The sequence below is a fragment of the Panthera uncia genome (genome assembly GCF_023721935.1).
Source record: "Panthera uncia isolate 11264 chromosome A1 unlocalized genomic scaffold, Puncia_PCG_1.0 HiC_scaffold_17, whole genome shotgun sequence".
NCBI lineage: Eukaryota > Metazoa > Chordata > Mammalia > Carnivora > Felidae > Panthera > Panthera uncia.
The window spans coordinates 47,197,990-47,222,770 of record NW_026057577.1 but is presented as its reverse complement, the minus strand read 5'-3'; the positions used below and the strand labels follow the sequence as shown (position 1 = coordinate 47,222,770).

Sequence of the window (24,781 nt, the reverse complement as noted above, 5' to 3'; positions counted from 1 at the left end):
AAAGCATTTGTAGCAAGTGTAGAAGATGAGCTACTGAGGACCAATGTCTATTCTTGCTAAAAATAGTACTACAGCATATAAAGAATGTGAACTAGATTTGTTTGTACTAATAACATGCATCGCTGCTACATACTCTTTGTTCTTTTAAAAAAAAGTCAGGTGAAAGAAATAAATGCACTCTGAACTATGATATTAAAAGCATATATAACCTAAAATTAGATGAGCAGTATTATGGCTTTTCTATGGAAACAAACAAAAATGGATAGAAAAAGTCCCTAAAAGGCCATGTAGTAAGTTGCTAACATTGGTTAGATTTTTTTTTTAATTTTTTTTAAACATTTATTTATTTTTGAGACAGAAAGAGACAGAGCATGAACAGGGGAGGGGCAGAGAGAGGGAGAAACAGGCTCCAGGCTCTGAGCTGTCAGCACAGAGCCCGACGCGGGGCTCGAACTCACAGACTGCGAGATCATGACCTGAGCTGAAGTCGGCCGCTTAACTGACTGAGCCACCCAGGTGCCCCAACATTGGTTAGATTTTAAGGAAGAAAGACCAAGGGTAGGAGTTACTAAAAGGAGACTTTAACTTTCTCATAATTGTTTTAATGGGAGAATATATTAAATTACACTTACATGATTACAATTTTATTTAAAAATTGGCTCAAGTGAAAAGGAAATAAATTGATTATTTCTGATTCTGGCAATCCTAAAGTAAGTGGAATTAGATATGCTCTCAGCATTATAATAGATAATACTAGGGAAATATATTTTTAAAAAAAATTGTATAAGACCTTGGACAAAATAAATGGCAGGACTGTGAACACTGAGAAGAGAAACATAAATGAGGGGAGCCTAAAAATCACCCTTGATTTCTGCCCTGGGGAAATTCTAGAATCTTTATGTGGAGGAGGAAGCCAAGAACATAGAAGAAGCCTTGCTGATAAAGTGAAGATCTAAGTGTACAGAGGCTAAATAGCTAGAGTTTATAGACAAGGTACTGGCAAGGAGAAGCCTACAAATAGAAAAAAATTCCAGAGAACTGTAGAGATTCCTTTAAATCTTTGGTTGAATACCAATATGAACACATGTTGGGTGAAATACCAGAGAACCAGATAAAGAAAATTTACCAAGGAAAAGACATCTGCTAGTAAACTGTAAATTTAACTATTCACACACGGATCACAGCAAGCTGGGAAGATATTCATGTTCCAATTAGCCAGAGTAGCAAGATCTCAATGAACAGCTTGGGTATTTAGTAGATTCTAAAGAGTCCTGCCATAAGAGCAGAGCTAAATTAGCCCTAGAATAAAGCCTATTAGAAATCAACCTACAAAAATTTAAAACTAGGCCTGCAAAGAATCAAAGTCAATCACTAGTAATTTATATGCCTGCTAAAAACCTCTTTAAAGGAAGATAATAATATTCAGACACTCAATAATATTAAAACTAAATGTCCAACTTACAAAAAAAAATTACCAGATACGTGCAAAGCAAAAATGACCCATAGCCAACAGAAAAAATCGGGCAACAGAAATAAACCCAGAAAAAGGTGGAAATGACTGCATAAGCAGATAAAGACATTAAACCAGCTATTATAAATATGTTCAAGCATTAAAAGTAAAACATGAATAAAACAAAAACAGAAAAGTCTTAAAGTAACAACAAACAAATGGTATGTCTAGAGATAAAAATTCTATCTAAATTAAAAATGTAACACTGTGTGTCAACTATACTCAAATAAAAACTGAAAAAGTAAATTTAAAAATTTTAATAATTTTTAAAATAAAAAAAAAAACAAACAGTGAGAATGAAGCCCTGTAGTTCGCAATCAGAGAGTAAAGTAAGTCTCTTTGACCAATGACTGAATTTAGCTGTAGGTTTTTCACAGATGCCTTTTATCAAGTTGAGAAATTTTCCTTCTTCATTTTCTGAGAGTTTCTATCATGAATGGGTATTGAGTTTTATCAAATAATTTTGCCACATGTATCAAAATGTTCATTTTTTTCTTCTCTATTCTATTGATACACTGAATAATATTGATTGATTTATGAATGCTAAACTAATTTTTATTACATAATGTGTAAATTTATTCCTAAATTGTTCATGTTTTTTGATGCTGCCATAACTGGTGTTTTACCAGTTGCTTACTGCAGTCTTCTGTGGCTAGTTTAAATAGTTGAATTACCATACTGACCTTATAGTCTACAAACGTACTAAACTCACTCCTTGCTGGTTTTTTGTCAATTCCTTAGCATTTACTATATATATGATAATATATTACTAAATTGTACTAATGTTTTATCAAATATTTTTGACACTATCTTCATAAGAGGTGTTGATGTGTGGGTATCTTTTCTAATAGTATCTATTTTTTCCCTCTGTCCCCCTCTCTCTCTGCCCCTTCCCTGCTTCTCTCTCTCTCAAAAATAAATAAGAATGGGGAAAAAAAAGAATACTTGTTTGTTTTTGGAGGGTACAGGTTTTCATCTCATATTCATCTCCTTTAATTGATGTAGGTCTGTGCGTAAAGTCTATTTTCTCTTGATTCATTTAAATAATTTGTATCTCTTTCAAGTTTTATTCCATCTAGGTTATCAAATTTTTCATAAAATTTTTCACTACATTGTTATTATTCTTTTAAGGTCAGTGCCTCTATAATGATGTCTCTCTTCTTCCCTAATATTAGTCATTTGTGTTTTATCTGTATTTTCTTGTTCACTCTAGTTAGTGACATATTAGTTTCATTGTCTAAAAATATATCTTTTGATTTCATTCTATTTTCCTTTTTATTAACTTCTGACAGGTGTTAGTTTCTTCCTGTTGCTTACTTTTTTAAAAAATTTTTTTCGGGTTTTTTTCTTTTAATGTTTATTTATTTTTGAGAGAGAGACAGAGTGCAAGCAGGGGAGGAGCAAAGAGAGAGGGAGACACAGAATCCAAAGCAGGCTCCAGGCTCCAAGCTGTGAGCACGCAGCCCGAAGCAGGACTTGAACTCATGAACCACCAGATCACAACCTGAGCTGAAGTCAGACACTTAACTGACTGAGCCACCCAGACACCCCTCCTGTTGCTTACTTAAGATTTAATATGCTCTTCTTGCTTTCTTACCAAGCTGGAAGCTTACATTATTGATTTTAGACCTTTCTTCAAATAGAAGTACTTACACTCTAAAGTTTCCTGTGACCACTGCCTTATCTGCATCCTACAATATATGGCTTATGCATTTTCCTTTCCACTCAATTTCAAGTATTTCCTAATTTTTCTTGTGATTTCTTCTTTGACTTTAAGTTTTAAAGTACGTTTTTTAATGCGCAAATATTTGAGGATGTTTCAGATAACTTTCTGCTATTGTTTTCTGATTTAATTTCATTGTACCTCAGAGAACATATGTGGTATTACTTTCTTTCTTTAAAATCTAAATAATGGTCCAACAAATGGTATATCTTGAAGAATACTACATTTGCACTTTAAACAAATACCTGTTCTGCTGTTGTTGGATATGTTTCATAAATGTCAGTTGTGTTGTCTAAATGTAATGTTTTCTTACTGAATTTCTGTCTTCTTATTCTACAGAATATGTAGAATATTCTTACTCTACAGAATATGAAGAATATTTGTTTATGAAACAAACCCTGAAATTTCCAATTATAATTATGGGTTTATACATTTGCTCTTTAAATTCTGTCAGCTTTTGCTTCAAGTTCTGCTATTAGTTACATACATACTTCAAATTGTTATGCATTTCTGGCGTATTACTTCATAATTATGAAAATTATCTCTTTATTTTTGATAGTATTTGTAGTTTTGAAATCTACTTTGCCTGATATTAATATAGCAATTCCAGTTCTCCTTTGATTTATGTTGGGATGATAAAAATGTGTTATTATTTCATTTTATATTTCAGTGAATTTCTTATAAAAACATACAGTTTGAAATTTGTAATTGAAGCATGTATATCACTTACATTTAATGTTAATACCAATATGTTCAAGTTTAAATTCAGTATCTTATTTCCTATTTGTCTCATGATCCCTCTTCTGTTTTTCTTCTTTTACTGTCTTTTACTGCTGGCTCTTTAGAGCTAATTATTTCTCCTCTCCTCCTCAGTGGTTGTTCTTTTGTTTACAATATGCATCTTTAATTTATCATAGTCTTCCTTTAAATTATAATATATGACAGTATGTGCAGATTGGAAACTTATGCAGTATACTTTGATTTTTTGCTTCCTATTCTTTGTATTATTGTTTTCACACATTTTATTTTTGCATTTATCAATTACACGATAAACTGTTAACATTCTGCTTTAACAATTGTCCTTTAAGGAAAATTAAAAGGAAATGTACATTTACCAACACATTTACCATTTCAAGATCACCCTATTCGGTTGTATTGATATAAATCCCATTTGATGACATTTTCCTAATACCTGAAGAACTTCCTCTGATAGTTCAAATTTACTGGTGATGAGTACTTTGAGGACATGTTTCTATGAAAAAGTTTTCATTTCACCTTCATTTGAAACATTTTATGTACTGTAAAATTACTCTGTAGTATACAGTCCCCTGGATTTTGTAAGATGCATAGGGTAGATTATACATAACTATGATCAAGATACAAAAACAGTTCCACTATCTTCCTCAAATTCTTTCATGCTGGCCCTTCATAGTCAATACTTTCCTCCCCACTTCCCAATCTGTTCTCCATTCCCATGATTTTATCATGCTGGCTCACCCTGTTCAAGTGGGATAGTCAGTTCAACAAACCTAAAACTTCCCCATCTTCCTCTGAATCCCAGTTCAGCTTCTCCACCTCTTCAACCAGACAGACGTGTATCTAACTCTTTGATGAAGGGGTATAGTTTCTGACACATATTCACAATATCAAGAACAGAGATAATGAAAGCGGCTTAGGTTTCTATTGATCTTCTAGGTTGCCAGCTTTTCCTTGCTATACCCTACTTCACATTTATCTTCCTTTCCTAGCTCTGTCAGTCTTAGCACACACTATGTCCCGGTGTCTTAGGGGTTTAGCTATCTCAGTGCTCCTGTTCCTTCTAGTTACAGTTCTGGGCCTAGCATTTTTCATGTTTTCATTTCAGTATAGACAACACATAATGCTATAATAATTTCAGGCGTACAACACAGAGATTCAAAATGCAGTATGCTATGCTACCAAAAGTGTAGCTACCATGTGTCACTGGTACACTATTACAATATCATTGATTATATTCCTTATGTTGTACCTTTTTATCCCTGTGACTTATTCATTTCATAATTGGAAGCCTGTATCTTCCACTCCCCTTCACCCATTTTGCTGTCCCACTAACCCTTCCCTCTGGCAACCATTAGTTTGTTCTGTGTATTTATGGGTCTGATTCTGCCTTTTATTCATTTTTTTTAATTGCACATATGAGAGAAATCATATGGTATTAGCCTTTATCAGTCTGACTGATTTTACTTAGCATAATACCCTTTAGGTCCATTCATGCTATGGCAAATGGCAAGATCTCATCAGTCACTTCAATAAATGGTGCTGGGAAAACTGGACACTACATGCAAAAGAATGAAACTTGACCACATTGTAACACCATACACAAAAATAAGCCCAAAATGGATGGAAGACCTAAATATGACACCTAAAACCCTAAAAATCCTAGAAAAGAACACAGGTAATAATTTGACATTGGCCACAGCAACTTTTTTCTAGACGTGTCTACCAAGGTAAGGGAAACAAAAGCAAAAAACAAACATTAACAAACAAACAAACAAACAAAAAACTATTGAGACTGCATCAAAATAAAAATATTTTGCACAGTGAAGGAAACCATCAATGAAACCCAAAGGCAACCTACTGAATGGGAGAAGAGATTTTCAAATGATATATCCAATAAGGAGCTAGTATCCAAAATATATAAAAAACTTATATAACTCAACACCAAAAACCTCCAAAATGATCCAATTAAAAAATGGGCAGAGGACAAATGGACATTTTTCCAAAGAAGACACCCAGATGGCCAACAGACACATGAAAAGATGCTTGACATCTATCAATAATGCAAATCAAAACCACAATGAGATATCACCTTACACCTGTCAGAATGGCTAAAATCAGAAACTCAAGAAATAACAGGTGTTGACAAAGATGTTGCAGAAAAAAGAACTCTGGTGCACTGCTGGTGGGAATGTAAATTAGCACAGCCACTGTGAAAAACAGTATGGAGGTTCTTCAAAAAATTAAAAATAGAAATACCATATATCCAATAATTCCACTAACGAATATTTTCCCCTTCCCCCCCTCCAAAAACAATGAAAACACTAATCTGAGCAGACAGATGCACATTTATGTTTATTGCAGCCTTATTTACAATAGCCAAGATATGGAAGCCATCTAAGTGTTGAATGATAGATGACTGGATAAAGATGTGGTGTACATATACAATTCACTCTTTTCTATGCCACATTGTATTGATGTTCCAAGTTAGTAGAATATGGCAAGAAAAAGAAAAGAGACACACAGATAAAAATTAACAAAATAACAAAATACAACTTCACACCCACTAGGATGGCTAATAAAAAAATATTAAAATAAAAAGTACATAAGCATAGGTGAGGACATGGAAAAATGGAACCCTCAAACATTTGCAGTGGGAATGTAAAATGGTGCAGCCACTGTGTAAACAAACTTTGTTGTTTCTCAGTAGGTTAAACAGAATTACCAATTTACTTATCGAGTCTACTCCTGGGTGTATACCCACAATAATTGAAAATAGATGTTTAAACAAAAACTTGTACACATGTTCTTACCAGAATAACAATAATCAAAAGGTGGACGCAACCCATGTATCCATCAACTGATTAATGTATAAGCAAAATGAGGTATATCCATAAAATGAAATATTGTTCAGCTTCAACAGAAATAAAATAGTTATACATGCTATTACGTGGATAAATCTTGATAACATAATGCTGGTAAAAGAAGCCAGACACAAAAAGCTACATAGTGTCTGATTCCATTTGCATGTAATATTCATATCTACAGACATAAACCAGATTAGTAGTTGCCTGGGCTTTGGGGGAAGGGGAAATGGAGAGTGACAGCTTAATGAGTATGGGCTTTCCTCTTGGGAGGATGAAAATGTTCTAGAATTAGACAGTGATGATGGATGCACAACACTGCAAATGTACTAAATATCCCTAGTGGTAAATTTTATGTTATGTATATTTTAGTACAATTTCTAAAAAAGAACATAGTAACTTTTTTATTCACAGTCAGTATACTATGAAAAATACTAAGGAATTCACCAAAAAAGCTGCCTAAAAATTTGCATAATTTCAGTATACAACATCAACATACAAATTTCTGTATATCACATTTCTGTATATTGACAACAAATAAAAAGTGAAAATGTTTAAAGTATCACTTACAATAGCATAAAAAAACATGAACTACGTAAGTATAAATTTGATACAACATAATTAAGACCTGTCCACTGAAAACTACAAAATACTATACAAAGAAATTAAAGAAGACCTAATTAAACTAAGGAATGTACCATGAAGGCTCAATGTTCTCAAGATCTCAATTCTTCCCAGATTAATCCACAGATTCACCACAATCGTACTCAAAATCCCAGAAGATCTATTTATTAAAATTGATGGATTACAAAATTTATGTGAAAATGAAAATTGACCTAAAACACCCCAACAAATTCTGCAACAGAAGAAGAAAGGTAAAGGCCATACACTATCTAATCTCACCAGTTATTAGATCAATGGAATAGAGTCCAAAAATAGACCTGTATATAGAGTCAATTAATTTTTGGTAAATATTTCAATGTAATGAGAAAAGATCTATTTTTCAATAATTGGTGATGGAACAACTGAGGTTAAAAGAAAACCAAAAAACCAAAACAAAAAGCCTTGATGCTTACGATACACCACACACAAAAATAACTCAAAATGGATCAGAGTTCTAAAAAGTAAAAGCTGTAACTGTAAAGTGTCTAGAAGAAAACAGAGAAGAAAACCTTTGAAACCCTGTGATAGGAAAAGGATTCTGAGAACACAAAAACACAAACCATAGAGAAGAGGATATGATAAACTGGATTTCATCAAAATGAAAACAATCTACTGTTTGAAGGTGTCACTAAGAAAATGAAAACACAAACCTATACCTGACAAGAACTTTTTAGCCAGAATATATATGTAAAAAAAAACCTCTTACAACCAAGTAAGAAGAAAACATAATTAAAAAATAAATGAGTGCAGATTTTAACAGACACTTCACAGAGGGAGATATACTAGTGCTCAAAACCACATGAAAAAGGCAGAACATCATTAGCCCCTGGAGAAATGCAAATTCAAAGCACAATGATACCACTGCACATTTATTAAAAAAGCTAAAAAAGAAGAAAAAGAGGAGGAGGATGAAGAAGAGGAGAAGGAAAAAAGGAACCAGCAATATCAGTACTGACAAAGAGCAAATGAAGATCTTATACATTGCCAGTGGGAATGGCAAATGGCAAAGTTATTTTAGAAAACCATTTGTCAGTTTCTTAAAAAGCTATGCCTACACTTACCACAAGACCTAGCAATTCCTAGCAATAATCAAGAGATATGAAAATATATGTCTACGTAAAGATTTGCATACAGATGTTCATAGCAACTTTATTATAGCTCAAAACTGCAAACCTCCTAAACGTCCCAAAACAACTATGGCATCCCTACAATAAACAACTATAGGATCCATATAACAGAGAATATTCAGTAATAAAAAGAAATCAACTACTGATAGATGTGGTAACATAAATCAACCTCAAAAACTTATCCTGAGCATAAAAAAACTATATATGAAAGAATACACTTATATTCTCTCTCTAAATATATATACATGTATTTGTGTATGTGTATATATGTGTATTTTCTACACATATAGCTTCCGTGTGTGTGTGTGTGTGTATAATATATATATATAATATATATGTATATTATATATATAGTTTCTCTCTACATATATAGTTTCTATATATAGAAACTCTGGAAAAGACTGAATACTGTACACATTGGCTGCAGGTACACGAATACGTATACATTTGTCAAAACTCATTCAAATGTGCATTTCATTACAAGTAAGTTACACCCAAATAAAACTGATTTTAAAAAATATGAAAGTATCCTTAAGAAAAGTTATTAAGAAACACTTGTGAATCATAAAATTTTGTTGGTAAGCTTCATAGGACATATACTACCCTAGTCCTCTCTGTATCTTCAGATAAAAAGACAGCCCCTGAAATACAACAGGCACTTACTAAATGCTTGATGAATGAAAGAAAGCCTATTCTGTGCTCAATTTTTTAGAATTTTCACTGCTGTTATTACCTTTACCTTTCTGAGCCCTATAGTTTTTAAAGTAGTTCCTTCAAGGGGCGCCTGGGTGGCTCAGTCAGTTAAGCGTCCGATTTCGGCTCAGGTCACGATCTCGTGAGTTCAAGCCCCGCGTCGGGCTCTGGGCTGATGGCTCAGAGCCTGGAGCCTGTTTCAGATTCTGTGTCTCCCTCTCTCTCTGCCCCTCCCCCGTTCATGCTCTGTCTCTCTCTGTCTCAAAAATAAATAAACGTTAAAAAAAAAAAAATTAAAGTAGTTCCTTCAAACTACTGAAGACTGACACAAATGTGCAAAGATAGTGTGCCCGTTTTCCCTTTCTGTATTCTTAAATACATTTAAGAACCTGAATTCTTAACAATTTGATCATATATGAGCCAAGGCTCATCATAACAAATTTAAGTGGACTATACAAATCTGTTTATCAAAGAACTTTGGGAAACTATTTGGAAGTGACTCCATAAAAATAAGCAGTCTAGCTTTACCTAAATATTTTGCCTTAGAAACAAAATGAAATTAAGGATGACATTTTTGTAGAATATAATTAATCTCACAAACATCCATACTCAAACACATTAGCCCCTTACATTAGGAGCTGAGAGTTTTTCAGAGTAGTCTAAATGCAATGAATTCTTTAAAAAGCTGTTATCAAGAATACAAATTCGAATAGACAAAGTCATCTTTACTTTGTTATTACATCCAGAACTACTTCTGACTTTTCAAGCTTCTGTCTATATATGAACTAAGTAAATAATTCTACATTGGTACAATAAACAGTAGGATATTAATGTCAAAGTAAGAAATGGCAATCAACCTATGAATATTTATTTCATGATTACTAGACCCAGTGTTGACCATAAAAAGGGAGTAAAAATTTATATGTAATATATAAATGCATATATATACATATATAAATATTTTTATATATATGAATGCATGCCAGGGACTATGCTAGGTACTTTAAATTTATTGTCTTGTTTGTTTATTTCATTGTGAGTATTCCATTAATTTAATCATAAAGTGATTATGATATTTAATCCCCTAAGATTGACCACGATAACTAAGAAACCACCATCAACTACAAACTATAGAGATGCTTTATGAATATTTTTGTGAGAATAAATTGGGAGTCATAATTCTAGGTAGGTAAAAGATATTTTAAAAGGTACTTATGTTTACTGGCTCACTAACATTTATACTGTGTTTACTATGCCCAGGCATTGTTTTAAGGATTTTTACTACTTTACAGATAAGGAAATTGAGAGAAGAGAAATTAAGTGACTTTTATGTAACTTGTCCAAGGTCACATATTAAGTAGTAAAGCAAGGATTTCCATCAGGCAGTCAGGCTTCAATACTCCTGTCCTGAGTCACTAAGTTTCCATTGTTACTTCCTGCATGTAATAAATACTACTGTTTTCAGGGCAATCAACTCTCCGTTATCTTTAGCATAAGTATGTTCTAAGGTGATACTACTTTTTCTGAGCCTTAGAAAAAAAGCAAAACAAAAACAAAAAACCCGAGGCATAATTTATTTTTAAGTTAACCAAAACCATTACACTAACTTATATAAGAGGAAAGGTAGATTTAGAAAAAATTCTACAGTTTCTTCTGATATGGGACCCCCCACAACCTGACCTTTATTTGAGAACTATTAGTATAAACCAAGCACACATTTTTCTCTAAATAGTTGAGTTAAACCACAGTTTCATGCCAAGACAAACAAAAGGAAAATTGGTTACAGCAACTGATACAGGTGAGAGGAATGTAAAGGCCGGATAAAGACTATATAGTGCTCTGTTTCCTCTTCAGAAAACTTAGAAAGGACCAAGAAAGCCAGTGTAAACAAAGAAGCCTCAATTATAAATAATGAGACTGCCAACTACTTCACCTGTACTTATACACACAGTCCTAGAAAATATATATATTATTCATGATATTTACTTCCAATATAGACTTATAGGTAAAGTAGGACATTTCATAAAATATTATGTTTAGTTTATAAATCTACAATCATCTAATTTTTTAAAAATCATACAAGTTTATATGATAAGACAAGTTCTAATGAATGTATTTTAAGACAAATGACAAAATGGAAGGATTCCAATTTCAGGAATTTAATGCCTTTCAAGTAATGGCATGAGATGTTATCTCCTAGAAAAAAATCAAACTGAATATTAGAAAAACTGTATTACTAGGACTTAATAAAACCTTACTAGACAGTTTTCTCATGTCTCAAATTTATACGTGAGGGAAGAATGAAAAGTTAACAGCTAATTTCACTTAATGCTGTCAGAAAAATGTTGACAAAGTATTTCATAAATGAAATAATTAGTTTCAAGCAGCAGGGGGAGCTAAGGCATTGTTAATTTGTGCTTTAAGGGTAGGGAATGTTTCTTGTTGCTGTATATACAGAGAACTTCATTTAATTTTAAAATTTTAAATTTTATGTGTTATCTTTTTATCATTTAATGATCTTTACGATGCTAATCAAGCAGAACAGGTTAAATGTAAAAAGTTGACACAGACAATTTAATATTCCAAGATGTTTTGAAAAATGTTCAACATTTGGCATTTCCAATGTTAGCAGTAATATTCCCTCAGCTAATTTACCAAAAGTGAGCCAACTATACACTTAACTATTACTGCTATAAACACAAGGAAAAGACAGAGTAACAAACATGCCACTTACATTAACATTATTAACTGAATATTTAAAGTGTCACAAAAGTAAAAGAACCAAATTCTATCACACTGCCCTTTGTTTCTTATTTGGACTCTGAGAAGATACTTCAGGGTGAAAAAAACATTTTTTTTTAACTCAAAAGGTCGGAATGAATGAAAAAAAATATTAAAAGACTCACTTAAGGGCAGTCTCCCCACATCTGTTGTTGCCTAACTTTCTAAAAATTCACTCTTCACACAATAGCCAAAATGATCTTTTTAAAATTCAGTGGTCATATCACTTCTTTTCAGTAACTTTCCAGCTCTTACAATAAAAATCAAAGTCCTTAATTTGGCTTAAAAGACCATAAATGATCTAACTGGTAACTTTTTTTTCTTGCCTCAAATCTTGCCAAAACTTCCTCTTGCTCTCTCAACTCCAATCATGGAAATCTTCTAGTTTCATGGATACGCCACATTCTCTCCAACATAGGTCTTTGAACATGCTGGTATCAAAGTTTAGAATGTTCTACCTTCCTGTTACAAGCAGTTTCAATTCTGTCTACATACTGTTCTTATGGTTCCCAATACTTTTTCTTCTTGCCACTTACATGGCCAATAGATATTTATGATTGACCACTATCCTGAAAGCTTCACAAGGACAAGGCCTCTCTCTCTTCTTGTTTGAATTTCCAGTGTCTATTACATGAACTATTTGTTGTGTCTTACTCGGTTTGAGTTGCCACAACAAAATACCATACAGCTCATGTATGAAGACATGAGACAGAAGACATTTATTCCTCACACTTCTGGCGGCTAGAAATCTGAGATCAAACTGGCAGGCAGCATGCTCAGATAGGAGTAAGAACTCTCTTCTCAGCTTGTAGATGACTGCCTTCTAACTGTGGCCTCACATGGTGGACATAAAGAGACATCTGTCTCCTCTTCTTATAAGGCCACAGTCTTTTCAGGCCAGGGCCCCATCCTTAAGATCTCATTTAAATCCTAATTATCTCCTGAAGACGTATCTCCAGATAGTCACACTGGGTAATAAGACTTCAAAATGAACTTGTACAGAGGACTCCATGAAGTCTGTAGCATGTGGAAACTGAGTATGAAATATCTGCTGCCACTAAGGGAACATAAAAATATTTAAAATGTAATAAACAATATAAATATGATTTATTTCAATATGATAGCCATTGAAGGAAAGATATCCTAAGATTAATAAAGTCAGAGGGAAAATGAGCAAAATATGTAGCCAAAAAAAGGTGGAAGAGTTGTGTAATCCAATAATCAATTCAACACTCAGTGATTACATTATTGCCACCTTGGTGCTGGCAATGGTGTTTTAAAGCTGAAACACTTCACAGAATGTAACTCAAAAAAGAGTCAGACTTTTTCAGTTATAATGCTTTTAAGTGTTGGATTATTCCTCAGTCCCCATTTTCCTCAACTCACTAGAAGCTGGTACTTGTCGCTACAACTCTCTCAACTATAATGAACACTGACCAATGATCTCCTCTTTGCTAAAGCCAATGTACACTGTTAATTGTCATGCAGGGTCTCTACATATGACCAGTTTGTCTGCCACCTCTACACAAACCTTGGGGGCACCTTTTACAGACCAGCACCCTCTGGAATTGTGCAGTGTACAACCTGTACTTTGAAGCCAGTGTCTGTTCTTCAATATCTCCCCACAATACCCAGTGCTATTAGCCAATCTCTCTTCCTAGAAAACATCCATCCTTTGAATTCTGTTAACACTATATCCTGATTTTCAGTCCTACCTTTCTTGCTACTCTTTTTTTCTACTCTGTGAGCTTCATTTTTTCCATCCATCCTTTAAATACCCTTAGACCCTCTTCTTTCTTACTCCATTCACACTCAGCATGGTGAGCTCACCTACTGTCATAGCTGCACTCTCCACTTGTATGCTAATGACTCCCAAATCCACATTTTTATGCAGATGTTCTCAATCCCACATCCTCAGAATCAGTAGCCTCTTAGACATCTCTATTGGAATGTTCTATAGACCATATAAACTCAACATGTCCAAACTGTATCATCAAAGCTGACTAAAAAACTAAAACTGAGGACACCATCCCTAGCCACTGGCAAAGACTTCACAAATGGAGGGCATTTCTGTCATTTTATTTTTATGTTTTTAGGGTTTTTGTTATTTTGCTTTTGGTTCTTACTTATATTTCATGTGCTGCAGCCCTAAAGGGTAGGGCAGGAGCCCCTTTTCCCCATGTGGGCATTGCAGACTGCCTTGAAATTCCACTCTAAATTCCCTGGTGCATGCCTTCCTACGTGCTGGTGGCTGGAAACTGAAGTTCAAATGTCCCAGATTCCCTTACAGCTCAAGTTCCACATATACAGCTAGCTTCCACCAAGCTGACATACCCACTCACTATTAGGAAAGCTACATGATGACTGCATTTGTGCTTTGTTTTGAAGGTATTTGACTATTCTGCAGCACAAGTTACTGTGATCCCAGTATCCAGTTTTTAGTTTGTGGGGGCTGAGAGGCAGAGCGTAACCTCCATTTCCTGGCATTGGACAGGGCTAAAGAAGTGTGGTTCTCAAGCCAAAAGCTATGGACTTTAGGTTCTGTCTCCCTAGGTTCTTAATCTTCTAGGTTGTTCTGAAGGCCATTTCACATCTGTGTGGGGTGATGAAGACAGGAGACAGAATCTGAGGTTTGCTCAGGGTGAGGAGATTCTAAAGGGGAACGCCTACATAAAGTTGGGCTATAACCTCAGTTTAAGAGTGAACAAGCAATAAATCTGGTGCTCAGAGGAACACAGAAGAAAACTTGCTAATGTCAACGTGAAAGGAAAGGGAAAAAAAAATCTTCCCCTGAGGGCACAGAAGTATTTCTTAAACAAAAAGTACAAAACATAAAGGACATGATTAGTGAGTTCAACTACAGTATATTATGAATTTCTGTTCATGAAAAGATACCACAAGGAGTGAAATACAACTTCTACAAACTGGCAAAAGATATTTAGAATAAAAAAACAGAGTATTCGTATTTAGAATACACATAGAACTTCCAAAAACCAAAGCAAAACCACCTAAAAACAGGCAGAAAAGAAGACATTTTACAGAAAAGACAAATGGCCTCAGAGATGACATGTTAAATGCTGGCAAGGATGTGGAGTGACAGCAATGCTAAACCATTGCTCATGGCACTGTCATCTGAAAAAAGTTTAGCGCCTCCCAGTGAGGTTGGAATATGCACGTACCCTAGGATGCTGTGACTTTATTCTTAGAAATACACTCCTGCAAATTGGCAAAAGATATTTACAACAGAAAATATCCGTGTCAAGACATGTAGAAGAAAGCTCATAACAGCACTGTTTTTAAAAACAAAACAAGATAAAACTCAAATTATCAAAGGTGGAATGAATTACACCAGAATACTGCATTACACAAAAGTGAAAATAAGTGGTAGTTATACAGAACGTGATAATTTAAGTAAAAGCAACAATTTCTGGAAGAATACCTACTTACAGTGTGATTTCATTTACAGAAATTAAAACAACACAATACTTCCAGAAATAAACACAATTTATTTTATACCCATGTTTTTAATTGTAGTGTAATAGGCAATAAAGATAATAGGTAACAAATTTAGCATTCTTTCAGCATAGCATCTGAGAAAATTATGTTCAGATTCCAGTATTTTATTTTATAATTTACTTTAATTAAAACAGATCTTTTATTCACCTTCAATATTTTTATGAAATGTTTCCATTTAAAAATGTAAAGTGTTTCTATAATTTAAAGAAAGACTGAAAAAGAAGTTAATACCAATATACCCACTACCCAGTTTAGTAAAGACAAACACGATTACCACTTTAGAAGCCCCATCAGGACTTAATGATTACATACTCCTCCTTTCTCCAGACTTAACAATGATACTGACTTATTCCTAAGCCTAGCTTTTATTTTTTATTTATTTTATTTATTTATTTATTTATTTATTTATTTATGGGACAGAGAGAGACAGAGCATGAACGGGGGAGGGGCAGAGAGAGAGGGAGACACAGAATCGGAAGCAGGCTCCAGGCTCCGAGCCATCAGCCCAGAGCCTGACGCGGGGCTCGAACTCACGGACCGCGAGATCGTGACCTGGCTGAAGTCGGACGCTTAACCGACTGCGCCACCCAGGCGCCCCAGCCCAGCTTTTAATAGATGTTACATATGTAGGTGTTATTTTACATGCATATTAGATATTTTAATATATTTTATTTTACATAAACAATGAATATATATTTTTATAAATATGTATTGAATATAAATTATTTTATATAAATATATGACAGTTTCAATAGTTTTATGTGTGTGTATATGTATTTATATATACATATATGTGTGTGTGTGTACATATATATGTATACATATACATTTTATTTTAAATATAAAGCTACAGAGACGAACAACAGATCAGTAGTTGCCTGGGGCTGGGCATGGGTGCAGGCAAATAGGCCTGAGGAAACTTTCCAGGGTAATGGCAAGGTTTTAAAACTGTACTGTAGGGGCGCCTGGGTGGCGCAGTCGGTTAAGCGTCCGACTTCAGCCAGGTCACGATCTCGCGGTCCGTGAGTTCGAGCCCCGCGTCAGGCTCTGGGCTGATGGCTCGGAGCCTGGAGCCTGTTTCCGATTCTGTGTCTCCCTCTCTCTCTGCCCCTCCCCCGTTCATGCTCTGTCTCTCTCTGTCCCAAAAATAAATAAAAACGTTTGAAAAAAAAAAAAAAATTTAAAACTGTACTGTAGTTGGTGGTTGCCCAACACAAATATTTACTGAAAATCATTTAATCATATTCTTACAATGGGTGAACTTTATGGTTTACAAGCATGTGTGGATGTGTGGGTGTAGTTTTTTTCTCCTTCTGGGAAGCCTTCCATGACTAGCCCAGGCAGCAGTTTGTTCACATCTCTCTGTTACTGTACTTATCAAATCAGTCTACACCACTTGACCTGTTTTGAACTAGAGTTTAAAGCTCCTAAAAAATAATAATAAAATGAAACAAAGCTCCTAGAGGACAAGAATATTTTTTGTATTCCGTACCAGTTTCTTCCACAACCCATCCCAATACATCCTAAAGTAGCATCTAGAATTTTCTCGCTCATTAAATAACTGTTAAAGGAATTAATGACTGGGAGTTCTGCAGGTAAATGGAAGTAGCAGCCACTCTATTGACAAAGTGTAAGACTGCATGATACCCTGAGGGAGGAGCCAAAGCAGCAAAGTGAGTGTGGAGTTTAGAGTACTCCCTTTGGACCCTCAATGTCAGGTCCAAGTGTAGCTGCACTGCTTAGAAAAAGTACAAACTGGAGCAAATTATTTAATTGTCTGTGCCTCAGTTTCCTTATCTATGAAATGGAAATTATCTTCAAGACAATCTATTCTTATAAACTATAAACAATAAATAATACAAAACATTTATAACAATGCCTGACCAATAAACACAAAAAAGGTACTTGACATCAGTAATCAGTAAGGAAATGCAAAAATGCAAATTAAAATTATAATGATATACCAATATACATCTAGCAGAATGGCTAAAATTACAATCTGAAAATACCAAGTGTTGACAAAGATGTAGAACTGGAATTGTCATCATTGTTGTTGGAAATTAATATTCACCCTAGAAAACTAGCAGCAGTTTCTAAAAAAAAAATATTAAAACATACCCACTCTAATGATTCAGGAAGGAATACTGACCAATGAAGTTTGGGAAGATGCAGCCTGGAACATGAGTGAAGGGAGCTGTAACTAACTTTCCAGCAGAACCCTGGAAAACTCCCTAATTTAGATTCTGAATGATGAAAAAAAGCAGGAATGAGAAGGCCTAGTTACTGCCTTTTAGGATTACAGTTGAGATCTGTAAGCCTGTAAAGTGAATTAATATTTGTAAAGCATTTGGAAACAATACCTGACATAGCATGTTATACTAGTGTTTGTTAAATAGATTTAAAAAAAAAATACCTCATCTGTGCCCCCCAGAATTCATTCCTACATATCAAACACAAGCACAGAAAGTTTTTTACAAAAATACTGACAGTTTTATTCATAACCCAAAACTAAAAATTCAAATGCCCATTCACAGAAAAAAATAATAAATTGTGGTATATTCATCAATAGCATATACTCAGTAAAAAACAATAACAACAAACTACAAACACAAAACACGAATGAATGTCTAAAACATTATGCCGAACAAAATAAGTCAGGTACAAAAGAATACATATTGTCTGATTCTATGTGAATGAATCAAGGTTAAGAACAAGCAAAACTATCTATGGTGATAAACATCAAAATAGTAATTGTACTGTGAGAAGGAGAGGAGAGAATTGGCTAGAAAAGGGCAAGAGAACTTTCTGGAATGATGGAAATGTAGACTTTGATCTGATTCATGGCAGGACTGAAAAAATTTATGAAGTTGCATACTTAACTTTTTTTACTCTAGGTAAATTATACCCAACAAAATACTCTTAGCATGACCAGTTTTTCTTTCCCAATTAAAATGCTTTGTCAGTTTTTAAAAAGTATCTGTTATGTAGTTAAGTATGTAAACCAAAATGATCTACTATTATCAGTTCCAGTTGGCTAATTTGTTAGACTTATGAGGAAATAATCATAATTACACATGGCTGAGGCAAAAAAAAAAAAAAAAAAGAAAGAAAGAAAAAAGAAAACAAACTAACAAAAACCAAAACCTGAGTATCTCTTGAAGAAGGAGAAGTGAATAATGACAGGTGATTACAGCCACTCTCTTTGTTGAAAGGAGAACTTCCTATAAAGTCTATGGATTATGATCTAGTTTGCACCTCTTTCATACTGCCTCTTTCATAATGCTCTTAGAGAAGTTTAGGGCTTTTAGTTTTGTTGCTTAAAAAGCCTTTATTTTTGCCAGGATGACCAGTTAAATGCTTTTAAATATTATTCAGGTTTTCCTACTGACTCTGAATTATACATGAACTTCCTAGGCCCATACTGAATATTAAACACATACACACACGCATACACACATACACACACACACACACGTGTGTGTATGCGTGTGTGTATGTGTGTACATATATATACACTATATACACAGTTATATATATATAAAACTTATTTTATATACACACTATATATATACACACACAATAAAATAAGTTTTCCATTTCTCACTAGGATCTTGAATTTAATTTTGTGATGATGAGTAAGGTTCATTCATAGTGGGAATAAGAAAAACACTGACTATTATCTTCAACTTACATCTATGATACTGCACTTAAAATTTTAAGGGCATGTTAATGTCAGCAGCTAAAAATAAAATTAATTTTAACTGTGGAAGATGGGAAGCCTTCTGAATAGCACTTTGAAAATGTTTTCAGTGGTGAGGTAAAAGAACATAAAAGAAGTTAAGCCAGGTGTTAAGGGATAGGTGTGCACCTGTGGGCGTGCTCGCGGCATTTGTATACTAGGAAATAGTTTGAAGTTTGGAGTACTCACCGTAATCACTTGATTCTCAAGATATCTCATTAAACAACCAGAACTTGCTATACATTTTCTACATTTCCAACAACGAAGAATACTTATGTCTTCTTGATTGTGATTTTTAGTTATCAATTCTTCATTTCTTTTCATCTGTGGGAAAAGGAATGCATCTTTTCAATGCTGAACTGTGTCAGAATAAACTTGAGTTTCTAAACCCTTACCACCACATCAGCTACATGTGGAGCAGAAGAAAAATAATTCTTATTTACTGAGGTACCTACTACCAGGTCTTGGGCTAGGGACACTCTATAAACTATGTTCTGGATAGAAAATTCAATTATGATGATGATGAATTTTGTTAGTGACTACCAGCTTATTTTATTTTTGCAGAACATTTTATGTCTTTTTCCATCTTTCTCTCACTAAAAGTCATCAAAAGCAACTGCTAAAGGGTCAATTAAATAAGTTACTGCAGTGGCCTTAGAAGAGCTATAACAAAGAACTACAAATATTCTTCTAAACAGGAAGTTTAAATAAACACAGCATTAAATTTTATTTCTTTTTATTTTTTTTTAATTTTTTTTTTTAACGTTTATTTATTTTTGAGACAGAGAGAGACAGAGCATGAATGGGGGAGGGTCAGAGAGAGGGAGACACAGAATCTGAAACAGGCTCCAGGCTCTGAGCTGTCAGCACAGAGCCCGACGCGGGGCTTGAACTCACGGACCGCAAGATCATGACCTGAGCCGAAGTCGGCCGCTTAACCGACTGAGACACCCAGGCGCCCCAAATTTTAAACATAATAGAATTTGAGTTGTAGTTAATTATATGATAATAGTAAGTACTTTCTTTAAATTGATGGCAAAAATTCTTTATCCTAAATGCAGTAATTTCTCTTAAATATTGTACTCAGTGGAACAGTTATTATACTGCATCTTGTGGTATATGTAGTCAAACAAAAAAACTTGGAGAATCATCCTACCAACTTTGTAGTCTTATTTTTATACCTGAGATTTTATGTAAATACTGTAAATTAGAGCAATTTGGCAGAATTTCACACTAATAATTCCAAAATATGTGCAGTATATTTAATAATGGGCCTCGTAACTATTCATTAGAAAGAAAGGAAATGTTATTTATTAAGGTATCCACAAGGGACTGACTAGTTCCCTGGCCACATTTCCTCATTTGTTAGCTCTTTCATTTTTCATTCATTCTTCAACATTTCCTGACAGCTAACCAAATGCCACACAAACTCTGGGGACAAGAAGTTGAGTAAAACTTATTTTCTGTCACAAATGTACTCACTGGGTAGAAAACTGATCAAAGTAATGAACAGTTTTCTACTATAGCTCATTATAATCACTTGGGAAACTTTAAAAAATGATGCCTAGGGCCCAGTCATAGAAATTTTGACTTATTAGGACATGGGGAGGGAGTTAGGAGTGGGTAAAGTTCCTCAAGGGATCCTACAGTCAGGGTGGTCCTATGGTCAGATCCTATGGTCAGGGTGAAGACAGACACGTATTATACAAACAATCAACTAAACTGCAAGACTTAAGAACTATAAAAGAGAGAATTCTGATACACTTTCACCAAACTTAAAGGATTTAAGGAACTGCCTGGGAGGGCACAGCACGACCCTCTTACAGCCAATCTTGCTCCTCCAACCTTCAGGTAGCTAGATCCAGTTCTGTCTCCACCAACAACCGCACAGACCATCTTAGTCCAGTTGACTACTCTAGGTCCTCAACAATCTTAATAATACGGTATTTGCAAATGTCTCATCTCCTCCTGCCTTTTTCGTTGTTGAAACCCTCTCCTTTACTTCTTTGGCACTCCTTTCTTCGCTCTAGATCCTTCTAAGTCCTTCTAAGTGTCTTAAATCCTCATCTCCCTTTTTAAACACCAGTGGTTCTCAGCCAGGAGTGGAGACAGCAGGGAGGGGTCCTATCAAAATCAACGATGGAGAAACTCCCTATCTGTCTATGTTCCTCCTCTCCTTGAGATGCACATGCCTCCCTATTTTTCCATCCTTTTCTCCAAGTGTCAAGATTTTCCATGCTTTCTTGGGGTGCAAGTATGCAGTTAGAAAAAACCCTGTAGGTGAGTCTAATAAGTCTTTGTTGAGAATTACTGAAAATTACAGTGTGACAACTCTTCCATCAATGATTTATAAATCTATATATCTAATTTTTATCTTATTCCAAAGCTCTAGAGCAGTAACTTCAATTTCCAGATGTCAACTGCACATCTCTGTATGAATCTCTCTCACGGCCTTTGTAGTGACTGTTTGTTGTCTAGGTCTGCGCTACCCTATACGGTAGCCACTAATCAGGTGTATTACTGAGCACTTCAAATACGGCTAATTTCAACTGAGATGTGAAATACAAAGTACACACTGGATTTGGAATACTTCGAAGGAAAAAAAAGCTAATACCAATCATTAAATACCAATCGTTTTAGATTAATTTCATGTTTGTAACAATTCATTTCACTTGTTTCTTTTTACTTTGATTTGGCTACCAGAATTTTTAAATTGCATGTATGCCTTGTGTCATGCTCCAGTTAGATGACACTGGTCCAGACCTCCTCCTTGCAGGTGTTTGCATCATGTTCTCATCACAAGGAGCACCTGGGGGTGTTATTTAAATGTAGGTCACAGGGCCACATTCCCAGACAATGTGGGTAGAAAACTGTTTCTATGGTAGGAATTGGTATATTTAAAAAGAACACTAGGTTATTGTTAGAGTGACCCAAAGGCCACAGTTTGAGAGACACCAACCCACAGAATGCAGTCAAAGCTCCCTATTGTGTCAAAAAAGGCCCTTTAGGTAGCACAAGGGATCTCTGTGGGGGAAGTGCTCTCAATCTGACTGCAATGGTGCTCACATGAATCTATACACGCAATAAAAGTGCACAGAACTAAATACACACAACAGAATGCATGTAACTGGTGAGATGTCAATTAAGTAAATGGTGTGAAGGATATTCAGGATCTCTCCGTGAATCTATAATTAACAATTCACACTTGAATCTACAACTATCACGGAGTAAAAAGTTAAACAATGTTTACCACATACAGTAAAAAGTCCAAATTTTAAAACTTCATAGTATTTTCACCAATTCAATGTCCTAACATATTTGTATAATCCTCTATAATGCCTTTTCTCTATATTTTTGCATACTTTTTGATTGCCTCTTCATATGACTAAGACTATTTTCTTCAAGGAGAACAGGAATATCATTTAGTTTTTCCTCTTCAAAACAAAAAACAAAGCCTTTTTACACCCTTTAAAATTGGACTCAAAGATGTTTGTCAAGCTTGGTAACCCCTCCATGAATACTCCACATCAACACTAATGCTTATCTTTGTGCAGTTCCCCAAAATTACTTTTTCTGCTTTCATACTTTGAAATTTGCTGTTCTCTCTTCTGTAATGTCATTTCTCTTACCGCTGACTTTACATTAAGAAATGCTTTTCACCCTTTAAGGCTGAGCTCAAAGCGTTCTTTTACAGAAGCGCCCCCAGGAAAATACAACCATTCCCTCTTCCATGTTCCCAATGTACTTTGCACAAACCTCTACAGCAGCACTAGTCACGCTGCATTACACTTATCTCTGTGTACGTGTGTCCTATCAACTTACTCCTAAAGAGCACAGTATTCTTTTCAACTCCATAGTCTTACAATCAAACATGGTACCTGGTACCAAAAAAGACACCCAACAAACATTTGCTGAAATCAGATGAACAAGATCTGGGAGACAGCTCAGCTTACAAATTGTCTTTTTCCAATACCAAGTGTTAAATATGTCTAGACAACTATTAGTGGGGCAGAGTGGACAGAAATCCTTTTGCCAGTGATGTGAGGAGCCCAAGAAATAAAGCTATGTTTACACGTACCTAAGCTTAAAAGGAGAAGTGGAAGCTACCCAACAGTGATGTATTTCTAAGAGAGCTGAGGTGGCTTCGGTCAAAGAATCTATGCTCAAGGAAACAGCCAAATACGGTAAATGAACTTACTACCAAAATGGTGATCTCTGAATAAATCTGAACACAGCATAGTTGTTGGCTGCTAACTCAAATTCATCCTCACCTCAGCACCCTGGATACTAGTAATGGTAACAGGAAGAGGGGAATGTAGAAGTAAACTACTGGAAACTGTTTTCTGAACTCTGTGATACACTCGAGTCTAAATTTGGGGCAGCACACACCTAACGCCACATGGCTTTAACACTGTGAGGACTTGGAGGTAACGAATAGAGAGTACTATCGAAACAAAGAGAAAAGCAACAGAGACAGGTGATCTTGGGAAATGGTCCAACACAAAAATGAACTCATTCCTGAGTACATAGGGGCCATCTCATAATGCTCAGAAATACATGCAGTGACTGTGCAGAGGGGCTGGGTTCTGAGTCAACAGATGCGGATAACAATGTGTAGAATCCTGATATTAACTGTTCATAGAATTGCCATGCAACTTACAAGTAGGTAGGGCCTAAGGAATTTAGTTAGTCTTTGGCTGCTTTTCTCACAAATCCTATTCCTCATCTCTTATTCCAGTTCTGATCAGATCAGATATATACATTTTTCTAACATGGAGTGCTCTCCTTGGACCCTAGTTCTTCCTACCTGTCACAGTCTTGGTCATGTTGACCTTGTCTCCTGTCCCACACTTGTCTCTTGGACCAAGCTAGCTCGTAATATCTACTTAATCTCCACATTGCCTGTTCATAGGTTTCCCTTTGCCATACTTCATTATCCATCCCGATACTCTTGACACTTTGTGACATTTCCTCAATGCACTGGGGATTTGGGAAATAAAGGTTTCCTAAGTTATGCATATCTCTCAAATATCAACACATTTCATTACAGAATTTCAAAAAGGCCATGTGTGTTAATATCACCATAAACATCAGCAAAAAAGTTATTTAATTATGGCACCGTAGTGAAGCTCACAGTGTTGGATAGAACTTTTCCAAAGCACTAATTTTTGTTTAAAGTTAAAATTCGATCACTTGCAACAAATACAAGATACCCAAGTGGGAACAACTACATTCTGTCAATCATTCAAGGAAACACAGTGTAGTAGGGAAAGGTATACCGAGCAGCTCTCAACTAAAACATGTGAAAGGGCTTTTCCTCTGGACTGCCATCAGCTTTCAGTGTACTGCAGAAATGCTTTATGCAGTCTTTATTTTTTTATTCATGCAGAATATTTAAAGAGTATGGAC

At 34.9% G+C, this 24,781-nt stretch overlaps 1 protein-coding gene across 2 annotated transcripts in view; it reads right to left on the bottom strand.

The window, feature by feature from the left end:
* RNF180 (ring finger protein 180) overlaps positions 1 to 24,781 on the bottom strand; it is a 204,069-nt gene that overhangs the window by 157,149 nt on the left and 22,139 nt on the right. For both annotated transcript variants that reach the window (XM_049649512.1, XM_049649514.1), the window contains exon 2: positions 19,562 to 19,696. In XM_049649512.1, the coding sequence (XP_049505469.1) occupies positions 19,562 to 19,696 (135 nt within the window). The remainder of the gene's footprint in view (positions 1 to 19,561; positions 19,697 to 24,781) is intronic.